The sequence below is a fragment of the Chelonoidis abingdonii genome, chromosome 2, assembly GCF_003597395.2.
Source record: "Chelonoidis abingdonii isolate Lonesome George chromosome 2, CheloAbing_2.0, whole genome shotgun sequence".
Classification (NCBI taxonomy): Eukaryota; Metazoa; Chordata; order Testudines; family Testudinidae; genus Chelonoidis; species Chelonoidis abingdonii.
The window spans coordinates 256421393-256446459 of NC_133770.1; the positions used below are offsets into that span (position 1 = coordinate 256421393).

General features: G+C 40.8%; 1 protein-coding gene across 6 annotated transcripts in view; it reads right to left on the minus strand.

The window, feature by feature from the left end:
* RUNX1T1 (RUNX1 partner transcriptional co-repressor 1) overlaps positions 1 to 25067 on the minus strand; it is a 147546-nt gene that overhangs the window by 20415 nt on the left and 102064 nt on the right. For all 6 annotated transcript variants that reach the window (XM_032805275.2, XM_032805274.2, XM_032805273.2 and 3 more), the window contains 4 exons: positions 16884 to 17134; positions 14666 to 14751; positions 13845 to 14043; positions 4700 to 4768 (listed from right to left, as the gene is read on the minus strand). In XM_032805275.2, the coding sequence (XP_032661166.1) occupies positions 4700 to 4768; positions 13845 to 14043; positions 14666 to 14751; positions 16884 to 17134 (605 nt within the window). The remainder of the gene's footprint in view (positions 1 to 4699; positions 4769 to 13844; positions 14044 to 14665; positions 14752 to 16883; positions 17135 to 25067) is intronic.

Sequence of the window (25067 nt, forward strand, 5' to 3'; positions counted from 1 at the left end):
GCCAAAAAATTAAAAATTATGCACACAATATTTTAAAATTCTGCAAATTTCATTTGTCACTAAATAAATGTGGCTCCCACATGGTAGTGGGGAGCACAAGCCACTGACAACATTGAGGTGGGAGATCACCCTGAAGCCCCCACCTCCTCCTGTACAGGGACTTGGCAGTGAAGCTGCACCTGACCCTGATACAGTGAAAGGGTTGGACCTGCCCCAGAAACACCGTGATGCCCTGCCCCTCTGTGCCAGGTGAACAAGGTGTGGGTGGGTAGGCTCAGCCCAGCAGGGTACAAGTGTGGAGGGACTTAGTGTGGGTGGGCGGATCCAGGTGTGGGATGAGAGGTTTCTATGTGGGACAATCTGGGCACGGGAAGCTCAGTGAGAGATCTCGATGCACAGGGGATCGTTGGGGGGTTCTAGGTGCAGGGGCAATGGGACTCTGCAGGGAATCCAGGTGAAGGTGTTTGGGTCTCAGCAGGGCGGGTCAGGATGTGGGGGGCTCAGTGTAGGGAGGCAGATGCTAGGGCTGTGGGGCTTGATGGATTGGGGGTCCAGGTGCAGCTGGCTGGGGATCAGTAGTGTGGGAGTCATCACTGGGGTCCAGGTGTAGGGCAGTAGGGCTTGTCAAGGTGACGGTTTGAAGGGACTGCTTAACGGGGGCACCCCAGCTGCTGCCAAGGGGAGGCTGCATGCCAGACTCCCACTTCCCCTCCCACAACCCCCTGATTCCCTTATCCTTCTCCATTTCCCTCTCCTCACTCCCACATTCCCCTCCCCTGCCCTATTCCACACCCCCTTCCTTCCCCACTGTCTCTTCCCTCTACCCCTTTGCTCCCTTCTATCATTTCCTCCACCCACCCTTACTCAGAGTGGACACCCACCATGGACACTCACTGTTGCACAGAAAACAGGAAGGCTCCCAGCACACAGAAGGGGAGTCCGACTGATACTAGGACCCAGGAGGCAGTGTTCAGCTGCAGAGCAGAGAGGAAGCCTCCTTCAGCTAGACAGCTCTGCATTTGCAGAAATGTTGGTGAGGGGCAATGGCACATAACCCTGTGTGCCCCCCCATACCTCACCTCTCTTTGGAGAGGGTAATCCCCCCCCTCCCCCCAAAAATTTGCCCATGGTCTTCCCCACCCCTCCCCCGGTTTCCCTTTGCTTCCCTGCCGTTTTCGGCAGGGAAGCACCGGAATTCTGCAGAAGGGGCATTTTCCGTGGGCACGTAGTCACACAGAATCCCCCCAGTAGTAAGGCTTTATGGACAGTGAGGCGCTGCAGATTTGATCATCACAATTCAAAATAAAACCCATGTTACTTGGACAATAGCTAAATGGCAGTTATGGACACTACATGAAGAGATTTTACTTTCCTAGACAAGACAATACTTGACTTCCCACAGAAAAAGAAGAATAGTGGCATAGGCCACCACTTCCCTTCCAGAGAGAAAAAGGGTGATTAGTTTCAAATATCAAAAAGTATGAAAAATGTGGCTAAGGATGCACGAGTCTAACAAATATATGCGTAAGACCTCTTAATTTCCTCACAACTGCTAATCATTTTCATGGGTTCATGGGTTCAGTTACAACATTCACTCATGCTGAGCTGCCCTTACTCATGTGAGCAGCCCTAGCGAGAGAGGCATTCAATAGGACTGCTTGCAGGAGTAAGCTCTATTTGACACAAACAGTGTCTTTTGGGCCTGACCTTACATACTGAAATCAATGGCATTCTTTCAACTGACTTTTATGGGAGCTGAATTGGGTTGTTATGGCTCAAGCCTGCAAGATACTGAGCATAGTAACTTTGTTCCAACAATCATGTAAGCATGTGCTTAACTTTAAGCACGTAGCTAGTCCTAGTAAGTCCACAAGCTAAGCACATGTTCACATACATGATTTGCTGGAATAAAGCCCTGGACTTCAAACTTGTAGAAGTTTCTCACTAATGTTTTGATGCTTCAGGTTTTCAGTGTCCAGTTGGAGACAGCTATGCCTGATTTTCAAGTGCTAAATCCAGGGGTGGGCAAACTTTTTGGCCTGAGGGAAGGCTGTGCCTCCTTAAACAGCCTGGCCCCCATCTCCTATCCACCCCCTCCCACTTCCCGCCCCCTGACTGCCCCCCTTAGACCGCCAACCTATCCAACCCCCCTGCTCCTTGTCCCCTAAGTCAGCACAAGGACACTGATCCCCGGGTGCCCATGCCTATGGACTAAAAGCCTCCTTTTCACCTGGACTAGGCTGAGCTGCATCTGCCCTCCCACCCACAAAAGTAGCTAAATTACAAGGTTTCATCATGATTTGCTATGAGAATTATGCTAGTTGCTCCTTTCTCGGGCAGCTGGGAAGGAATTTGTCCCTCATTGCCAGATTGGGCACGGCAAGGTGGGGTTTTTCGCAACCCCCAAAGTGGGCTGGGAGCTTAGGGGGGCAAAACAACCACAAAATGGAGGTTAAACTATGGCAGGGGTAGGCAACCTACGGCACACATGCCAAAGGCGGCACGCGAGCTGATTTTCAGTGGCACTCACACTGCCCAGGTCCTGGCCACTGGTCTGGGGGGGCTCTGCATTTTAATTTAATTTTAAATGAAGCTTCTTAAACATTTTAAAAATCTTATTTACATACTAGAATAGTTTAGTTATATATTATAGACTTATAGAAAAAGACCTTCTAAAAGTGTTAAAATGTATTACGGCACGCAAAACCTTAAATTAGAGTGAATAAATGAAGACTCAGCACACCACTTCTGAAAGGTTGCCGACCCCTGAACTATGGTGTTGCAACTCATTCTGTAAGCTTCAGGCAGATGTCCAGAGCAGATACTCCATAGGAAATGGATACAATGATCAGATAAAATGGATTGGGAAAGGATTTAAAGGAGGTATTCTTTAAAGGAGCAGAAATAGGGGAAGTTCAGGACTCCTATGACTGGCAGGGAATCAGTCACCTCTTCTTTACAGTCCTCTTAACCCTCATTTGATGAGGTGGTGGTGGCAAGGTCACAACAGCAGCTTGCCTGGGAAGCAGGAAAGGCAAGGGAAAGGATTGCCAGCAGCCCCCCAGGTATATGTAAATGATTCTGGAATTACCTGCACTGTACAATTTTATCTGCTGGGTACTCTCAGACATTTAGGAATAAAATTGAAGACAAATTAAACCCCTTCCAGGGTCTCCAGTCCTTAGATTGACCAGATGTCCCGATTTTATAGGGACAGTCCTGATTTTTGGATCTTTTTCTTATATAGGCTCCTATTACCTCTCACCCCCGTCCCACCAAGATTTTTCACACTTGCTGTTTGGTCACCCTACCGGTTTTTCTTTTTGCATAGCTGGACAGTGGTTGTAGACATCTTATTTACAATTCTCTCAATCAGAAACTATGTTCAGTTAACATTAAGGATCCAATTTAAATCCATGACATGAAAACAGAGTTGGGACTAGAACCAGGTCTGAATCAAAATCCGAGATCCAAAACAACCCAACAGGACAAATGTTCATCAGGTGTAAACTGACACAGCTCCTTTCACACCAGCTGATGATCTGGACCCAGAGCTTGAGAATGTTTGAAATTTGATAACAGCCCCAAATTTTGCTGCTCTAGGCCATCTCTAGTAAAGAGTGAAACACCATTCTTCTTTCACTTCCCTGTGTCTAGGAATTGCAAATAATTTGATATGTCAAGTTTACAGAATTTGCCAAGCAGCAAAACCTAGAAACCCTATGAAGAATAAAGTTTCAATTTCTGAAATTCCTCTATACAACATTGCAGTAGAAAATCCTGAAACTGTTGTATCTGCCATTTAATCATTAAAATTATGGGTCACCTTATCAAAGGCAGTAGCAATGGGACATAAATGTGCCTCTGTGCCCTGGCATTTGCACAATCAAGCAGACATTTGCATATGCAAAAATCACGCCTGAGTGCACACAAACTGGTAGCTGAGCTGACGCCCTGAGGATGAAAGCCTAGCTTCTTTGAAGTCAATGGCAAAATTTTTGTTGACTTCAATGAAGCCAAGATTTCATCCCACGACAGCAATATGATCCCTTCCAGTGAACACCTGTGCTTATGCCAAACTTCATGGAGTTCAAGGAGTTCTGTACTATTCTGCCAATGCAGAACAGATCACAACATCAGGGACTTATACTTGTTGCACCAGCATTTGCACACACTGAGCGAAGTTGTGCAGATGCTACATTATATCCATCTTTGAAATTACTGTGTTTAAGAACGTAAATCTCACTGTTGATTAACAGCCATGAAATATTACACATTTTTTCACATTATAATCCCAACTCTGTGTTTTTCCATTTTTTTTTTTAAAAGTACATATTTACATTTTCTTTTCCCCTGGAGGTTAATGGCGTGGAAATCTTCAAACTTAAAAAATTGTCAAACTTTATTTTTTTAAATTGCTCACAGACGGAAACTTTTGTATATCAAGTTTCAGCGTGAAGCCATTATAACCCCTGAACATTGGGTTATTTAATGGAAATATTGACAGCCCCTAAACTGTAGTGGCAGATGTTTTTATAACAAAGATTATTTCATGTTCTGATCAGTTCCAGTTTACGATTATTAAATAAAATTTCTTTTTGTTACTAGTAAGCCCTTTCTTTTCATTCCTCACATCAGTGCATTAACAACGGCACACAGCTGCCAGAACACTAAGCTCATGTTTTGAAACAATTCTTACCAGCTTTCTTCCAGATCTCCTCTGGCACATATCCAGAAGCAGGCCTATGAAGGAATTCCCGATGTGATTCTACAAGAAGGAGCGGGATAGGGTGGGGAAAAATAAAGAGTACTGTAAGCAATGCTTAATCGTTAAACAAGGCTTAGAGAAATGCCCTTTCACTTTGCTTATTAGTCAGACGAAAGCATGTGAATATCACCTTTACATAAAATAAAGAGAACACTATGGTCATAGCCCATAAATGTCACCTAGACCAGTTAAATATTTGGGACTCCAATGTCTCCTCTCAAACCGAGCTATTACTATTTCACTTTATTTTTATTTTACAATGTTTAAAGCCAGATACGTACGACAGTTTCCAGCCTCTTAAGGCTGGCTTTGCAAACCCTACTGAGGGGTAGACATTTTTCTTCCTTTGTAATCATATTTATGAAAAGAATAATGCAATAGTTTGCATTTGGCAGTTCTATGAAAAAGAGAATGGTGACTGTTCAGAGGAAGAAAAGACAAGATGTGACACTGATGATCAAATAAGCATTCCACAGATAAAGAAAGGAGCATTTCTGTATGTCCAAACTTCTCTAAATCTCAACAAACACTATTGGATCTATCTGCAAAATTTTCAAAAATAGGAGCTGAAAATTAGGCTTCTAAATCCAGACCCCTAAAAAAGTGGCCTGATTTTCAATTCTCCCATTGAAAGTCTGGTCACATTTTATAGGCTCTTGTCTTAAATACTTTGGCCTGTGGGCTTGACTCTAGGTCCACTGAAATCAACAGGAGCTTTTTCCATATACTTCAGAGGGCTTTGGATCAGGCCCTACATAAACTTGCTGCAACAATTCACTCTGGCCTAAAATTTAACATACAAAGCAAAGAAGAATGCTCTCTTTTTAAACAAACTTTCAAATCCCCCAAACCTTCCTTTAAACCATTTTTCAAAGTAATAAAGGAGTGTTTGAAAATAATAAGAAAAGAAAAAGAATTTTAAGATGCTTTCTGTTGCCTGCATGGCAAAAAGGCAATAATACTTGGATTTAAAGTAATTAAGTTTAGCAAACAACTAGTCTATAACACAGTGTAAGCATTTTAAAAAGGTACTGGTAAAAGTAAAAAAAAATCTGATATTTGATTTTGAAAACCACTAAGTACATATGCATAGTTCTTCTGACACAGAGTTTTCCTACACCTACCAATATGGTTTAAAGTTATTATTAGATGATACTGTATATGGTTCAAAAGCAGTCTTCTGCAGATAGGCATTTATCGACTAATATGTTGAGCCATTAGTGTCTAGAGCAGTGGTTTTCAAAGCCGGTCTGCCGCTTGTTCAGGGAAAGCCCCTGGCAGGCTGGGCCGGTTTGTTTACCTGCCGCATCCGCAGGTTTGGCTGATTGCAGCTCCCACTGGCTGCGGTTCGCCGCTCCAGGCCAATGGGGGCTGCGGGAAGCAGCACGGGCCAAGGGATGTGCTGGCCGCCCTATTTAACATTGCTGCATTCACAGAGAACCTAGCCCACTGAGACGACAAGTCTGAATAGGCCCTTAGAGCACTACTGCACCATTAATACTACCACTAACACAAACGAAAGAGGAATGTGGTATTAGGCTTTTAGGTACACAAGACTTTCAGCAAATGGAATTCAATGACATCAGTGACCAGTTTGCCAGCTAATTGTTAAAATTTCCAAATACAAAGATCAATCAAGCTCATATTCAAACTGCAAGTCACTTACATAAAGAAAGAGATTTTCTATAAGGAAGAATTAAATCAAGAACTTGTGAGAGAGACTTCCACAGCTTGGAACAGGAGACAAGAAAGAAAGGAAAAAAGGACCACTTATGATTCTAATAAGAAACACATTTCCAAATAAGAAAAAAAATAATGAATGTAGATATGGTGAAGTCAGTCCTGATAGTTCCATGAAAAGCAAGACACACATCTGCATGGAACTAAAGTACAGGAAGTGACTGAAGGACAGTAAAAAAGGGGGACATAAGATGAAGCCTCAAGAGAGTTGCTCATTAAAAACAAAACACAATAAAAAACGTAGGGGACTTGAAAATCTGGCAAGAAACACAAAAAATTACTCACTAAAACCCAACAGCCCAGTCCTAAAATATTAGATATAAATCAAATTGAAAAAGTCATAAAGAAAAAGGATGCATCATTGACAGGATAACTGCAGAAATCATACAGAAAGCTCCCTAACAAGCAAAGAGAGTGAAATTATCAGACAAATTTTAAGTGGGACAGGATTTAAATGCCAGAAACAATACTGGGTTTGTTAGTTCATACAAGATAATAAAATAATTATGATGAACGATGAGAGCAGGATGAGTTCACAAAAGTGAACTTACATAGACAACAATGAAGTAAACTAATGTTTGAGTGTTTCTTGCTACCGGTGCAGTTCTAAGTGGACATTTGTACTCCTCAGAAAATGAAACAATTGTAACCAGTACCTGTGTGTGAACAGATGAAAATGAGGTAAGATAAAGGACATTATGAAAGCTAAGGAGGTCTTACAGTATTGTCCTTCAATATGAAATTTATCTCCTTGAGGAGAAAAGACACTGGACTCCCATGAAGACAAGGGAAAAGTTGGATTTCCTCATATGAACACCAATGAGGCAAAGATACAAAAACAAGAATGAGTTTTTCCTGGCACTCTATGATAGTGATGGCTATAACTTACATTTTTTTGTAAAATATCTGAAGAAAAGGAAGATTGCTATGTTGCAACTTGGATTTTTCTTTCAGAAGAAGGGAAATAACCTCAAGAACTCAGCCTATTGTCATTGTGATGTAAGGTTTTCTTGTAAGCACTGGTGTGTTCACTTCAGGAGTTTAATCAACCATGACATCAGAAACAGTTCATAAATCACTGACAGACAGTCAGCCGGGTTCTGAAGTTCAGCAAGTACCACGATCATTTTGTAGGCCATTAGAGACTTTTGACTTTACAGAAACAGAAGCAGTGTTGAAAGAGTAACACATGGAGATATTTTTAAACAGCTGAAACAAATACAGAAGCTCAATAAGAAAAGTTACACTGAAACTAAAAGCTGGGCAAGTTAAGAAAAAATAAAAAGTATATGCATGGCATCACATAGTGATAAAGAAATTAAAAAAAAGGGTAGGAAGACTAAACCAAGGTAAAAGGTATCTTCCAGATGATGAAAAAGGACAATGCATTTTAGAAAGAAGAAATGGAAAATGGATTGAATTTACAACAGAATGGACACCCTTATCATTGTGTAATAAACACTCCAAGAGCTGCAATCAAAATAATGAAGGGATGAACACATTGTCTTTGAAGGACCTATCTGATCTTATTTGGCTCAAGACAGCAATGGATGGCAGCACCAGATTTGGCCTTCCTTCTGCAGTGGACAGAACGAGCCTGTGGTCACAATGAAAGCTATGACACACAAAGCGTCAAAAGGATAAACATTTTACATCATCAAGTTATTGACTATGTCTGAACTACGGAATATTTTTATATACATATTTTGCTTCATTCTGACACTAAGAATAAACATACAGAGCTAGCAGCACATTGCCAACAAGCCTCAATAAAAACAAATTCTAACAATTCCACTTCTTTAGGATACCGTGATTGACACCAGTCTCTAGTAGATATAACCCCAGTTGTAATGTAGGTGAGGAAACAGACTTGGCTAATGGGTCCATTCTTCCTAATCTATGCTGGCAAAGTGCAGGAACATCATGAGTAATGCTGAAAAGGGCTTCAAGCTTCAGTGGTTACATATGACTGATATGGATGTAGAGATATGCCATAAAGACTAGACACTGGAATTCTGCCTCAGCTGCAAGGGTTCCAATTCAAAACTGTCATTCCAGTGTAATGTTAATGGAGTTACACTGATATAAAACTGGAGAAATGCAGTGGTGAATCAGACTTCAATTTTCCAGGCTTATTGGCTTGCACCATCTTCAACTTTACTTAAACATAGTTTTGAACCAGCATCATTCTTCAAAATGTCTATCATAACAATCTTTAAAGTATAAAATTGTGGTCATGGGGCACAGAATTAATAACAGTTTGGTTCAAAAACACAAGTACTAAATTACTAACAGACAAAAAAGCAAATTTCCTAAAGCATGCAGTAGCATGGTCTATTTCTTCTTTTCTAGCAATTATTATTTTGGCAAGCACCAGCATGGAACAGTATAAGGCATGGATAAAGATTATCCCTGCCTCAGAAGTTAGAATAGGAGATCCAAATTACAAACTAAACAATTTAGCAGCTCCAATTCTCTGCAACAGCATATCACTTATTACGCTACAATCTAGCCCAAGCCTCCATACCAGCTAGTGAATTAAAAGCATTAAAAGCTGCAGTGATTGCCATTAAATCTTTACAATTTTGCCATTTCAAGCAACAAATGTACTCTAGCAATCACAATATTCCTCCAAATTCTCACTGGGAATACTGTGCCATCATGGTAAATACTAATTATTTGCAAATGGCAGTGGAAAGATTTCAGTGGTGACCACTATACAGGCATGGCAGTGGGTATGTCACTGCTAATGCAGAATGGGCTGAAGGAGTCAGTTTAGATAAAGTACAAACTAGTTTTGAAAGTTTAGATATTAAAGTTTTGTTTAATATATGGCTAATGTATGTGTTCTTTACAACTTCACATGCCCTACACATTCTGGTCTCAACATGACCTAGCACAAAACATGGAGACTCTTGTGGGATTCCAAACTCCATTTTGTAATATTTCTGTACAGATTCTACCCCCAAAGAGGTTTAGACATATTCAGGTAAACTTCACCTTGGAACCTTCTGAAGTTGCCTACAAACATCTTCACTCCATAAGGTTACAGGTCTTATTTACAATTCACAAAGCCTTCACTGTTAACTTATACCATTGTGTGTCTATTACAGTATACTTATTTATTGTTATGAGGAAGAAGATCACAAACTGTTTGGAGTATATAGTATTTAAATCCCTCAACAGAAGTGCATGAGTACCTATGAACAATTATTCACTTGATAGCCTACTACCAGTCCATCAAGTGAATAGTGCACATAAGTTCTGTTTGAGTCATTGTTAGGTTTTTATTAACATGTATTATTTAGCGCTAAAGGAAATGTATTTGTCTTATCTTAGTTGCACACATTCATGTACTTTTATTTATACAGAACAGTGAATTTTTAACCTATTACAAGAGTTTCTAGCAGTTTAAAACCATTAACAATAAAGTAGCTGTAAATATGAAATGCAAGATTTTCAAATGTCTACCTGATTTTCTAATAAAAAACAAAACAAAACAAAACAAAACAAAACAACAATGGACTGTCAAACTGAACAAAAAAGCCACATAGAAGCCAGAGATTAAAAGGAGCACAAAAAAAAACTTTTTCTGTTGTAGAGAGATTTGCAGGCTTCAAAGTGATCAGATTTTTCTTTAGCTGCTCCTGGACCGAGACTACTAAATTTCAGTTCAGAGTAACTTTTTAATGACAGAACGATAAACCTAAAAAGTAGTTGTTCACAATGGTTACAGTGAAAACTGTTTAACTGTGATGGTGTCATTTTAATCTTATAGAAAAAGATACAAAGACACAGTGTGGCCACATGACACTTTTTCCTTGCTACTGGAGAGAACAAGCTGGTAATTTTTAAAGGATGGATCATCTCATTTTAAAAAGTACAAAGGGTAATTATTGACATTTAGAACCTATACACAAAAAAGCAATATTTATAGTTGATAGGGCCTTAATTAAATTTTGGAGTAATTTTTTCACTTGCTTTCTTACTCTTCCCTCAAAAATAAAAAAATAAAACATTGTCTTAGGGGTCCATGAAACTGCACTTTTAAAGTTCATATTTTGTTAACCTTCCAGAGAACTGTAGTCTACTGAGATACTTCCAGATTTAAGATAACGTAATTATTGTATTTCCTTTTTAAAAAAGGCAAGTATCTGTTGCCCTGAGTGTCAGATATATAAACATCTCTTGTCAGGGTCCTGTGACTGAAATGAATACAATATCACTGAAGCATTACAAATTACTGATCCATAAACATAGCAAAGTAATTTTTTTTTTAACCAAGCTGACTGGAATGGGTATATTTAAGTGAAATGGACTCAACTCCAGTCAGCTAAGTCTATATCCATCACAACTACAGTGGTAATTTGGGCATCAAATTCAATGGACTATGTTATGCAATGTGGCTTTTTACAGAAATAAACTTGCTTTCAGTCACATCCAATGTTAAGTATGTAAATAAATGATGATACACCATACATCTCATTTAGTCCTGTGTATTTCTCTGCTCTTAATTTTTTAACATGGTAACTGCAAACTTTGTCTTATGACTAAGTACTTAAAAGTTTTACACTTTTGTTATCAGGAGTCTCTAACAGTCAAAGATCAATCTGCTGGTTCAGTTTACTGGGGGATTATGAAGACACTACATCTCTCCCTATTTCACCAGCTAATTCCATGCAGAATCTTCTTCCCAGCATAGCTCAAAACCTAACAGTTCTGCATTGCAGGTTTGTTGGGGATGGGCTCCAGAGTTCATGACTTAAGGAGTTTCATTCACACAAGGAGAAATTTCAGGGGCTTGCCAGCATGGTGGGCATTTTGGCTGTCATACTTATGTCTGGATTAGTCAGCTTCTTTCTTTAGATGCCCAACATGAGTCACAGAAACAATTACCTGAAACAGTATTTTGGAGAAAGTTGTCCAAAGGAACTATACTGATTAGCTAACTCAGTGATGCCATTCCTGGTGATACCTCCTTCAGCTAACTGAAATTCATTTCTAGGAATTCTAACACCAGGACCCCATTGGCTCAAATGAGCCTCCTTCAAATTTCTTGTTACTAAGGGGCATTAAATATTGGTTTACCATCATGAACAATATATTCTCAGTATATGTTTTCTAGCTTCCTTCACCCGTCACTGTTTTTTTGGTTCAGTGGCTGAAAACTGAAAAAAAAAATCAGTTTCTCACCAAAACACAAAACCAAACAATTTTGCTTGGGTTCATGTTAAACAACACTTCCAAAACAAAATGGTGATTTGAAATGACATTTTGTTTAGAAAATATCATTTTGAAACAAAATCTTGAAATACTAAATTTTGAAAATGCTGAGAAAAACATCTGGTTTTTTCATCTGAAACTATCTGCCAAATTCAGTCAGAATTTGCAAATCATTTTGGTGCCCCGAAAAAATGAATTTTTCAGTGAATTTACAATTTGCTATAAAAATTTTGCCCAGCTCTGTGTACAACAATATTGCTCCCCACAGAGGAAGAGACAAAGAGGCACCACCAGCAACCTTCTTTCATCTCAACAGCCAAATAGGTGAGCAGGGGGAAAAAATGGCAACCTGGTACTGGTGGATCACAGATAACCACAAAATAAACATAGTGTGCTATCCTGATGTGCTGCAGTACATTGGTTGTGATAGTCTCTCAGTGTTTAATTATTCTGATCATAGCCACATATCATCCAGTATAGATGAATTCTAAAAATGCATAGATTGAATTATTATTATTCTGCAGCTTTCTGGTACTTCCAATTGTTGACAAAGACAGAGTCCTCCTGCTCTTTGAGTTTAAATGCTACTGATCTATACAGGGAGAGAACTTGTCCTCAGAACACAGAAGGCTAGATTCGCAAAGGGATTTAGCTGCCCAACTGCCACTTTAGTTGCCTAAATCCCAGAATCAGGCACCACTGATATTCAGAAAACCTCTGCTTTGCTGCCACTGAACACTAGAGGCACCTAAACTCACTCAGTGCCAATGTTTTTCTAGGAAAAGTTATAAGCCTGTTTACCAGGTTGGGCCCCAGAGGGGAGCTCACCCAAAATGGCCGGGGAGAAGGGTGGCAGAAGAATCTGCCTCATAATTTTTAGCCCACTAGTTAGGGTACTCACCTGGACGTGGCAGACCCCTGTTTCAAGTCCCCCCTTTGTCTCAGGGTGAGAAAAGATTTGAACAGGGATCTCCCACTCCTCAGAGGAGTGTCCTAGCCACCGGGCTAAGAGATATTCTGATGTGGGGCTCCCTCAATCTCTCCTTTTGAAGCCGTTCCACTTTGGATGAATAATTAAAAAGTCTTTGGGGCAGAGAGGGGTGGGGGGAGAGAGAAAGTGCAAGCATGAGAAGGACTCTGTAGACTGGTGGTTAGAGCACTCACCCAGGACATGGGAGACCCAGGAACACCCTCTCCCAGGCTTCCGTCAAGAAACACCTTAGATGTCTGATTTTAGGAGAGTGTTCACAACTGAGAATCCCAAGCAGAGATAGGTGCCTCCCTCCAGCCTGGAGTAAGGCACCAAATTCTCTGACACACCCCTCTCCTTGGCATCTCTCATTGGCTAGCTTAGGCTGCTCTTCACTCAGTGTGCTGGTTTTTCTGAATTCCATACTTAGGCACCTATCTCCCTCCATTCATTGTATAGGAAGCCTGAGCACTTACCTCAGGCTTTGTGAGTCCAAGCAATTTTCTACGCACCTAAAAGTAGGGGGTTGTGATGCTGCGTGTCATAATGCTTAGAGTCCCTTTGTTTATCTAGCCTGGAGTCTATGGAGAAGTATTAAGATTTTTAAGCACATTTGGAAATTTCTCATTTGTCAACTTTCTTTCTCAAATTGAATATAAATACAGGTCAGAAGTTTCTGTATGAGTCTGTTTGCTAAGTACAGATGTTTCCCAAGGTGTGCCATTACATACAGTGGAATTCACTCCATCAAGTTCATTTTGATTTCTCTTGATCTTTTAATAGTAACAGTCAAGAAGTACCTATCTTTTGGTTTAAATGATGAGGGTGGGGAATCAAACAGTGTTCATCTTATTACTTCACCAAATTCAAATTTGCGTTCTGTCTCCCAGCTCCTCCACCTACGTACATTTGTGAATGGAAGGAAAACTGGTGATTATCACAAAGAGGCTCTCAGGAAGTGAAATTTGCATTTAGCTCTTAATCTTCAGTGAAAAGGAACATTTTATCGGTATTAAGAGAAAAAATAAATCAGGGGAACAAATCTGAGCTTCAGCTGTAATAATTAAAAGGAAGAAGTCAGGAACCGGAGCTTGGCTAATTTAGAGTGGGACTGATAATGGACTTTTGAAGAAAATACTGTACCTAATGGGACTGGATCTGGATTCACTGGACTCTGCTGTCTGGAATGGCTGCTGCTGCTACCACCTTTTTTTAAATCCTCTGCATCACTGTACCGCCGTATCCAGTAATTAAGCTCTTCCCGGTCCGCTTCTTGACATCGCCGTAGTACAGTGAGAGATCGCCTTGTTTTTTCCACCATGTCCATGATGCAGTTTAACAGCTATTAGTAGGGGCAGGGGGAAGGGAGGAGCCAAAAGAACATTTGATTATGATGTGTCATATCCCCGCAGAAAACTCAGTCAATTTAAGTCATTTTCTCACTTCAGTTGCCCGGGTTTCAAGGGAGAAAGATTATCTCCCTGTTCTCTCAAATAAAAATAAAATAAAACTACCAGTACTTCCTTTTAAACACAATAATTCCCTCTTGCTTAACTGTATTTCCTAGCTATACATACAAATCATTTAATAGTTATAAGATCTAATTAACAGCAAAAACAAACAAAAATTTCATTTTCAGGGCACTGATAAAGTGAGGGAGTGGGAAGTCTCCTGGAGCCAGTGTTCAGTCCTCATCACCCAGCTTCCATTGGCTGCTCATATCAGCAGTTTGGATTCTAAAACAGGTATTTGGACCCAGAGTGCCAAAAGAAGCATACAAATGGGGAACTAAGCACTATAATTTAGCCACCACTGTTTTCAAACTTGTTCTACAATATGGAAAATTAAAGAAAAGTTAATAAACTAAAATATGTAATGCCAGTTACAATATTGTAACAGTTACTTTCTAAAGCCATGCTGGGTCCATTCAGACACATGTACACACACACTGATTAATTTTTTACATGGTCAAGGTGTTTCCATTCTTCTGCCCATTCTCTGTCTGTTAGCCTGTGATCAATCATTTCTTCTTGTCGTGTGCCATGCAACCCTGCCGAAAGTGGAAAAGATATTTACATCAAAGGATTCATCTGGAAAAGCTCTCTTATTTTTTCATTATCTATCTACTGAGTCTTGGTATTTACAATGCTCATCCATAACAAAAACCCGCACAATTTTTGAGTGAAGGTTTATGTATATAGACAGATACTACATATACACATGTACCATTTAAAGTTTTATCAGTCTTTTCAGTGATATTAAACCACAGATGTAAACAAAGGACTAGGAATCTTTAATGGTTATTGTATGTCCACTACCTGGGATAAACAACAATTTCCTTTCCATAATGAAAAACAATCAGTAAAGGCAGATGCAGAACAAGAGACTTGTATAAAATATTTCACTGCATCAAAGTTCTAATGGTGCGAAGTGTTCCATGTACAAACACCTGTTGGCGATAATTTGCTGCACAGGCCACTTGTAGGATTGGGCACCAGAAAAATCATGGGTACCTCAGTGATGTTACAATAAATGTAGAAATTACTAATATCTTCTGGTGCAAAGGCAGCACTGTAGAAATTGCTTCTTCATATGCCTAATATCAAACAAGGTGACAATGCGAAAATCATTAATAGCTTTTGTTCTACTCTTTGTTTAAATTACTTTATTTTCACACATATTTTAAAATGTGTAATTTGCTCTCGTTTTTTCTTCTTTTTTATGTAGGCCAGGATTTGGATCAGTGTATTAAAATTTAAAAATTAGTCTCAACATGAAAGATATAGGGAATGATGGGAGTTTTATGTCATATATTGAGCAACTGATCCAAGTTCTAAAATTAAGAAATTCTCATGCTGGTAAAGTACATTAAAATGAAAATCTTAAACTGTAAAATGTATTAGCAGAATAAATCTTTGTTGATACTAGGCTTAATATTATTGAGAAGCAGCAGGAAATAAATTGATGCTTAGAAGATTTGGCCCAAGTTCTGAATAGGTTTGAGTATTACCAGATTGTTTTTTAAGTTAAAAAAAACCCTTCGATCTTTGGATTAGTAGAAAAGAAAAAAACTCAAGAATTGACGTAACAATTTTATCATTTACTATATGAAATTCCCAAGCCACTTATACTGCAAAGAGAGTTAAATGGTTAAATATTGCCTTTTTATATCATACTTTCTTAACACAGAGGACTGAAAAATATGAATAGTATGCACAGACCAAATGTAAGATCACTAAATGCAATGATTACTATAACGTCAATACCAATTCATTAAAGGTTCATCTCTTCACACATACTTAAATAACCATAGAAAATTCTAAGTAAAGATTTACTGTGCATAAAGATCAAGTTCCAAGTATGCAGTGAATTGACAATACATGCTACCTTATTTGGTCTTAATAGGTCCTAATGTATTTTCCACAGTTCGAATTCATATATTTTAGCCAAAGGGACAGCTTAGACTAACTTGAGAGATCTTTCCCTCGAAATTTTAAGCCTCAGTCCTTCACACTTAAGGTCTCTGTAAATGCTGCTTCTTTATTCTTTAAAACAAATCCTGAATAAAAAGCACTTCTGTAAACATTTTGCTTTAGAGTAGGGCATGCAAATTCAAGCACAACAAAATCATCGTGACCTGAGGAGTGCTTTAGGCATAGCCCTGAGCAGGGCGCAGTGTGAGAGCTACACCACAGATAGGGAGGGTCCCAGGGGGCATTGTGCCTCAGAGACATCATTCTGGGGGCAACTCCTTCTATTACTCCCTTACTCCATGGGATAGTATTTATCTCTGGCCTATATCAGCAGTAAATTAAGACACCCCATCTGCTAGTTTAGCTATGTTGGTTGTCATATGTGTGGGATAAAGGGATAGACAAGACTTCATTCCACTGCCCATCTGTTCCAGAGTCCATGTTGTCCACACATGTGTGAAAGACGTGCTTCTTACTCATCCTTACTCTCCTGTGTGAGTGTGTAATTAAAGACCCAGTCTAGTCCAATATTAGTAAAGCTATTAGAAACATTAGCTACATTAGGATCATAGATATCTCAGCAGAGGGCAATGTGAGATAGAGGGCAATACAGTTCTCAGCCAGAAAAATTTTTTTTACCACTGAAGTAGAGCTTAATTATAGAAAGAAAGAAAGAAAGAAAGAAAGAAAGTTTCTCATTGTCCCTTACCCATAGGTCTGTTTCTGTCCCTGAGGTCCCTGTGGTTGGGGTGTCTGTATGAGTCCCTGTAGTGGTGGGCAATGGCCATATCATCCAAACGATAATGCTGAGGTGGAGGTGGGGTGGGGTGAGGCAGACCATTGGGCTGGTAAGATAAGCCATTATTTGGACTGTACCGCTGGCCTGGGCTAATAGTGCAGGGTCGCTTGCTTGGATGCTCTGAGTGCAAAGGCTCTCTGTCAAAGCCGTTTTCTTTGGTTCTGAAAAATAAAGTACAGGAACTTTCCATAACAATTTGAACAGGGCTGGCTATTGCTCAGATATGCACAGTTAAGGACTGCCATTGTGCTCCATAACGTTGGGGGTGAGGGTGGGGCAGCATTTCATAAAGCAGTTTAATCAATCAAAATTTATAAGGATACATGTTATCACTATAAACATCTCTGTCATAGCCTAAGAAACACTGGCAGAATAATACTCCCTATAGAACATAAAAATACTCCTTATAAACATACAAATTCAAGCAATATTCACTGAGATTAAGCTTTGAACATGTGGGTACAGTACAGACTGCAATGTATTCATGTGTTAAGCAAGTGGCCAAGCAATTTTCATTTTTAATAAAACAAAAGAAATCACCATTCTTAGTCAAGTCCAATTTGATGGAAAAAAGACCATACACTGGTGGAGATGTCCTGCCTTCGTTGTTGCATGCAGAGATCTGGGGAAATCTGCAGCTTAAGAAATGTTTTCCTCCAAAGGGCAGCACATGGCCCTTAGGCCATATGTCTTAGCATGCTGAATTTTTGCTCTTAGTAATGCCAGGCTGATTCCCCATCAGGGAATTAAACAATATGATCACAGCAGGTTTCTAAGACACATTTGGAGTGTGAAGAAAGAATCATTCCTGGTGATAAGAGCTGTTTTCCTCAAGAGAGGAGAGAAAAGGAGAGGTTACTTACCTTGTGCAAGCAGCAGAGAATCCTGTGGCACCTTATAGACTAACAGAGGTTTTGTAGTTCTGTGAGATGGGAGGCTCTATGGGTGTTACTGTTCAGATCTGCATTTGCCCCATGTATCTTCAAATTGGAGATTTTAGGTAGCTGTGCCCATTTGACTAGTGCATGTGCTCTACTCCACCTCATGCACTGCTCTTGCCTATACAGAGCTGCATAGGAACACTACTCAAAGAAGAAGCTATATTTTTGTGCCCTCAGTTTCTTCTCTGTTGCAAAGCTCCATAGCCAAGAACTCCAAAGCAGAGGGGAAGGACGGTGGCTGATGGAGCACACACAGGGACACACATCTCGGAGAACTACAGTTACTGCACAAGGCAAGTAACCTCTCCTTTTTCTTTGAGTAGTGCTCTTATGGGTACTTCACTTCAGGTGACTACTAAGCAATACCCTCCAAGAAGGCAGAGACTTCGGAGTCAAGTCCAAAACTGAAGATAGTACAGTAGAACCAAGCACAGCATCAGAAGCTGAGTCATGAATTACTGCATAATGTTGATGAGTATGGAGGTCCAAGTTCCAGTTCTACATATTTCAGCAATGGGAACATTCTTAAGAAAGACTACTGAAGTAGAAAAAGATCACATTGAATGGGCTAATACTCTAGAAGGAGGCTAGAGATCAGGCTACTGATACAAGATAATGCAGCCAGATATCCATCTATCACAATAGGGGTCCATCTGTTATTACTACCATTGGAGATGGTTGAGCGAAGAGAATTCCTATCCAAATGCTGCCTGGAATTAGTCCCTCTGCTCTGATGTTAGATGTTCAATAAATGAACAGAACTTTTAGTCATTGGTGTGATCATATGTTGCATCAGCACCTGATAGTTGATTATTATAAACTGCAGGGTCACTTCCTTGTTATCTTGGCTCCCTGATGGTACCACAGATATTCCTGAGCTGGAACCCTTAGATTTTTTGGGTTCACTAGTGCTCACAGTACCTGAAGAATCTGCAGCCTCGTGGATACCGAGTCAGGAATCGGCGGGCACCTAAATAGTTGTCTCAATCAGCCACCAGAGTTTCTTTGAGGTAGATTCCCTACCTGAGGAACCCAAACTCTGTTTCACAGAGTCTTTTTGAGGGGATTTTTGAGTTTTCTTTTTAGTAGTTCTAGAGAAGTGTTGCACTGAAGTGGTTGAGATGGTCAGCTTGCTCAGAGACTGATGTATGGGGCTGGAAAGGCCCTGGGCTGGGTCAGAAGCTGGATGGAGGGAGCCCTCCATCAAAAGGAAGTACAATTTAACCTTCTGGTTCTTTCTGGCTCTTGATTTTAAGACCAGGCAAAAAATTCATTTGGGGTGGGGAGAGGGGAATATGTGACTCCTCAAGCAATGGACACATTGGGAGTGTCAATTGTTTACCAGGAGAGCCTCCTGGCACAAAAGGCAACATTTAAAACTACCTTCCCCACAAGCTAAAGTTCTCCACAGGGAAAAACTAAAAGATGATAGTCCTTACAATGTTTTTTTTTTTTTAAAAACTACAGCTAACTACTACTGCTATAACTAACTGAACTAAGTGAAACTATGAAAGAAACTGTAGTTGAGGTAAGATCAACTCTGACACTGCTGAGGCTCTATTTCATGCCAAGGCACTTGAGAAAGAACTGACGGCGGTTCACCTGTGCAGCACTATATAGCCATGGTGCAGTACACAAGGCAGAGTAGAGCGCATGAGCAGGCTGAACAGGCAATGCTACCTAAACTCTCTAATCAAACACGCATGGGGTATACACACATCTGAAGTGCAGCGCCCATAGGGACACTACTGAAAAAAGCAGCTATATTTTTGTGACCTCACAACAGCTTTGATCAAAAATCCTGCACATGCTGTTGATCTGAAGAGAAGCTTGGTTAGGCCACAGTCTTACGGCAGCCTTCAACTGTACCTACTCCATTCCTTGTAACAGATGGTGCTTTCATAGTGAGGTCATTTAGAAGAGTTAGTGTTGGGCCAGAAAATTAGCCATAAAGAAACAAAATAATTTGAGTCTATAATCAAATATTTCAAAATAAAGTACACATAGTCCACCCGCAACCACACCATCAGCTAATATATATCAGCCTAACAGTGAATGCCTGTTTACATCCTCAGGAAAAAACAGAGGTAAGTCTTTTCCATTCTGCCCAGAGACCATACTACAAATGAAGAATGACTTTCTAGCTCTACTATTACAGCCCAAGCTTATCCTAATAACAACTGTCTCTTGATTAACTTAAGCTGTCTGGCTTTTGCGAAAGTGAGAACTCATATAGTATAGTGGGATCCACAGTGAACTGATTTCCAGTTTAACTGTGCATATAGCTAAGTGAAGGGAAGTTGCTTAAATGACTTTCAACTCCTCTTGTACTGGAGCGCCACTTCACTCTAGTTCTCAAACTGTGGGAGGTGTGCACCAGGGGAGGTGCCATTTACACTTTTTCCCCTCTGGTGGCTCAGGGTTTCTGGCTGAGCTATAGCTGATGCAACTGATGCTAGATGTCACCGTTGGTCGCCTCAGCTGCTAGGACCGGAATACAGTTTTGGCTGCCTGTAACAAAGGATACTGCAGGGTTTGATGGCTCTTGCAAACAGAGGTTGCCAGACTAGCCTGCACCCTGCCTATGCAGAGCAGGAATTTAACAGGGAAGTGGCTCAGTGGCAGCAGCTGCCTGTGCCTTTTATTCTCCTGAACTGGGGAAGGGGAGACACACAGAGGTGAGATAACTGTGGGGGTGAAGGAGAGGGACCCAGGAGAACATGCACCCTTTCTCTCCAGACAACTATACTCTCTCCCATGCACTGCTTTATGGGGCAGGACTAGGGCACGGTCTCAAGCAAGGAAGAACAGCCCACTGGAGAGAAAGCTGGGCAGGAGACAAGGACGGCATCCTGGGGCGGGAGAGAAAGCAGTGCAGCAGATTGAGCCCATTGCAGCGAAGAGGTGGGGCAGGTATCAAGGCCCATTGGAGGAGGGATAAGGGGAATCTCTATTTCAAGAGCTGTGGCAGTGAGCAATAGGAAATGAAGAGATGGGTTTTGCTACAGCTTGTTGCTGGGAATAAAGATAGGCTTTCCAGAGACTCCATACACAAGTACCAGTGCCCACTGCAATTGTAGGGTGAACGGAGGCCCCCGTCACCCCTCTCATAGCGAAAGGGAGAGGATCTTTGCCAGGCACTTTAGGGCAACTGTTATAATGAGTATTTTTGACCAAGGAAGTAAACAGTTAAAATTAATGTACACTGTGTTCTAGAAAGACAAATGATAAGAAGTGAGATGAGACTGAGATGTGACCCCCATGACTGCCAAGGTAACTATACATTTAATTGCCGTCAGTGTAATCCATGCTGTTAAACTCCAATGGATAGCAACACTTTTTGACTGTTCTCCAAGAATGCACTAACATATTTTACATTTGGCTGCATGCAGAACCTCAGACCTGTGACTACTCAAATCCAACTATGAAATTTTAATCTGCAAGTACACATTTCCATGAAAGTATGCAGATTTTTGTATGCACAAATCAAACTATGGATGCATTTTTGAAGGCACACTCAAAATTTGTTCTTGAATATCAAGGTTAGAATGATAACCTCTAACAAAGATTAAAAAGTCAACTACTGTTGAGGTCCTCTTTTTTTTCTACAGCTGCCCTTATATATGGCTCAGTGTACAGAAGCCTCTCTTCTTCCCGCCACCCAAGATCTGAGGGCAAGGAGGAGAGAGGCCAGTTTCAGAGAATGAGGTTTTTGTAACTGTAGATGTTCACGCTGAAGGATTTTTTGCATGTGGACTCCTTTTTTATTGAGATTAAGGGCTGTCCAGTTACAACTGGGATTGGCTGTTACTTCTCATCAAGAATTGCTGAAGGCACACAGTCAAATATACAGGAAGAAGCTTTAGTTTCAAAAGACTGTGCATTCCTGAGCAGGAAATCAAACAGCAAACGACTGCTCTGGCTGGCAAATTAACTTAACCGTTTCATACAAAATATTAAATGCAGTTTATGAGAATAACATTATTAAATAGGAGTTGGGATGGAGAAGGTTCATCCTTCATTTCTGCAAGATGCTTTGGTTTAAACTAATATTTACATGTAAAAGATTGATGATTGAATGAGTGATAATAATCTACTGGGAAAAAATCTCTTTCGTGCCTGTATCTATCAAAGTATTTTGCAGATAAGACAATGTTGTATGCACAGCACAGATCAATATATAAACATCATGTGTATATTTACTTGTCACACAGAACCATCATACTAAGGAAGTGCTTCATGTCACAACTCAGGCAATTAACTTAACTGAAGAACCTGTAAGATTTTGCTCAAAGAAGATTCCTAAACTTTTTACACTGGTTGCAAGGCTCATCGTCCAATGAGGTGCTGAGCATCCTCTGCTCCCATGAACTGAAATGGCAGAAATAGGCCCTCAATACGTAGCAGTGGCCAACCTAGACTCTGTGTCCCTGACCCAGTCAATATCAACCTTCTCACATGGGGGCAACACCTCTATAGGAGGGCATTCTCCAGACTGTTCTCTCAAAGTCCACAAAACTGTCATGACCGTTCTCACCAGCAAAAGTCTTAACTGTTAGTCTCTCCCAAGGCTCTGGGCGGCAGGGCTGTGAGCTCCTGGCGCAGTGCAGCTGCAGAGCCTGGCCTGACCCGGTGCTCTGTGCTGCGTGGTGGCGGCAGGCAGTGCAGTAAGGGGGCATGGAGCAAGGGGGGTTGGATAGTGGGCAGGGGAGTTTGGGGGGTGGTCAGGCGGTGGGGGTGTGGATAGAGGTCAGGGCAGTCAGAGGGGGAAGAGGGGGTTGAATGGGGTAAGGGTCCCGGGGGGGCAGTCAGGAAGGAGGAGGGGTTGGATGAGGCGGCAGGGGGCAGTCAGGGGCAGGGGCTCTGGGGGCATTCAGAGGACAGGGATAAGCGGTGGTTGGATGGGGCAGGGGTCCCGGGGGGGGCCGTCAGGAATGAGAGGAGGGGTTGGATGGGGTGGCAGGGATCCAGGGGCGGCCAGAGGACAGGGACTGGGGGGTTGTGGATGGGGCAGGGGTCCCTGGGGGGGCCGTCAGGGAGCAGGGTGTGTGTGGATGAGGCAGGAGTCCCAGTAGGGGGGAGCAGATAGGAGGTGGGGGCTGGGCCACAATCCCCTCCCCTAACCGGCCCCCCATACAATTTTCAAAACCCGATGCGGCCCTCGGGCCAAAAAGTTTGCCTGTCACTGTACTACGTGACATGCTTCTATACTGCACAATAACAGTCTTTTAGGGCAGCCTCAAAGCAGGATTAATTTCTCTGTAAACAGCAGCAAATTTACACAGTTAATTTATTTAAAATTATGTAGATGTTTAAGGGAAAGCATTCATTCACAAAAAAAAGTTGTTAGTCCAACTTTTTTAGCCCTATGACAGCAGGATATAAGCTCAAAAAGTTGTAAACAAGGTAGAGTAAACACTTTGTTCATGACATGTCATGAACAAATTATTAAAATGTGTTGTCTCCTCAGGTGTCAGTTTTTTCTCTCTTTCAGTGACTGATGGCTCCCGGTGTTATTACAGAAACAGATTGATCTTTTTAATGAGCTAGTTTAATAGACTCCAAAATCTCACCGTGCCTGCTCAGCCATGTCAGACCATATGCACCAAGAAAACATTCAGTAAAACACTAAGCTCTGCTGTCACATTGCTCTATAAAACCTCACATACAGTAGATATGCATATGCAGAAAAATAACTAGAGATGGAAAATGCATATGCAAACAAGATGCTGAAATTATACAAGGAAAAAAATTTAATCCCCCAAGACATACAAGTGTGCATATACACAATACATACTCCCTCTCTATTTTTCTTCCTAATTCTGCCTTTCTACTGGAGTCACAGTTAGAGCATACAAGCATACTTAGGTGTATGTTGTATGTAAACATACTAGTACCAATTTTGGAAGAGAGTGGGAGAGAAGAGGAAAAATGTGTAAGATCATATCCAACTGACTTCAGCAAGAGCAATGAGCATATATCAGGATTCAGAATCGGGTCCAATGATCTCAGTTTCCCTGGAAAGAAGCTGCCTTTTATCTTCATACATCCTTATACGCACATTGTTGGCAGAGTGGTAGTGACACTTACACCTATCATGAAGATACCTAACATTTTTGACATATTTTTATTTTTTATATATGAAGATTTAAACAAATAGTACACACATCCTCACGTGTTTCTCCTACCCCCAGACAAGTAATCTTAAACAATTCAGTATTTAATAAGTTATAGAGCAAGAGAAGTCATTGGTTTCACCACTCATGTAGATCTGAGGCCATGTTCTAGCTCTAAGGAAGAATTTATTTGGTTGATTCACTTGTATTATCAAATTTCAAATGATGCAGACTTCTGTTCAATAGATTTAAGACTCTTCTGCACAGGATTCTCTCACTTCACTGTTTGGTGTGAGTACCAGTATTACTAGGGTCACATGACAACTCCCCTGGGTTGGATTCAGCTGAAGCTGTTGCCTGTTTCTTCTGTTCAGAGTTCCTTGACTATGCAAGACCTCTGGGTGCAGCTATGTCCACTAAGTTGTTCAATATTACCAAAACAGAGTCGTCTTTATGAAGCTTTGGATGGCATTCCAATAAAGTAGAAAGCGTTTTTAGACCTTTTAAATTTGTAGTCAATCAGTAGTCCTTTAGAAGGATCACTAAGGGTGAAAATGTACTTCTAAGTTCAGCATGGTTCTGATCTGTTGACTCATTAACAGGTGAGTTAGGATTACACCAAGGACTGTGTGAGGGGTTGCCTTATAGCTCAGCAAAGCTAGTATGAAGTCTTTTGATAGCAGAATTCTCTCAGCAACCTGCACTACTCTCTCCACCAGTTCATTCCCTTGTGGACCGTGAGGGCTTAAAATTAATGTATGTGAAATTGTACCTATCATAAAAGCTTGGAAATCAGCCCTGGAAAACTGGCTCAGTGTCAGTGGCTATTGGTTCTGAAATGCCAGAAAGAGACAAAAGTTAAAAGATATTTTCTTCTTTTGACCTGTTGTCATATGGGTTAAATGAGAAGTAGAATTTCTGCCAAGAAAGTTAGTCAAGAGAAACCACGTAGGTATGATCTTTGTTAGGCAGATCTAGTGCTATTTACTTCACCTATGCAAGACCTAATGGGTAGTATCCTGTGGATATGAGAGATT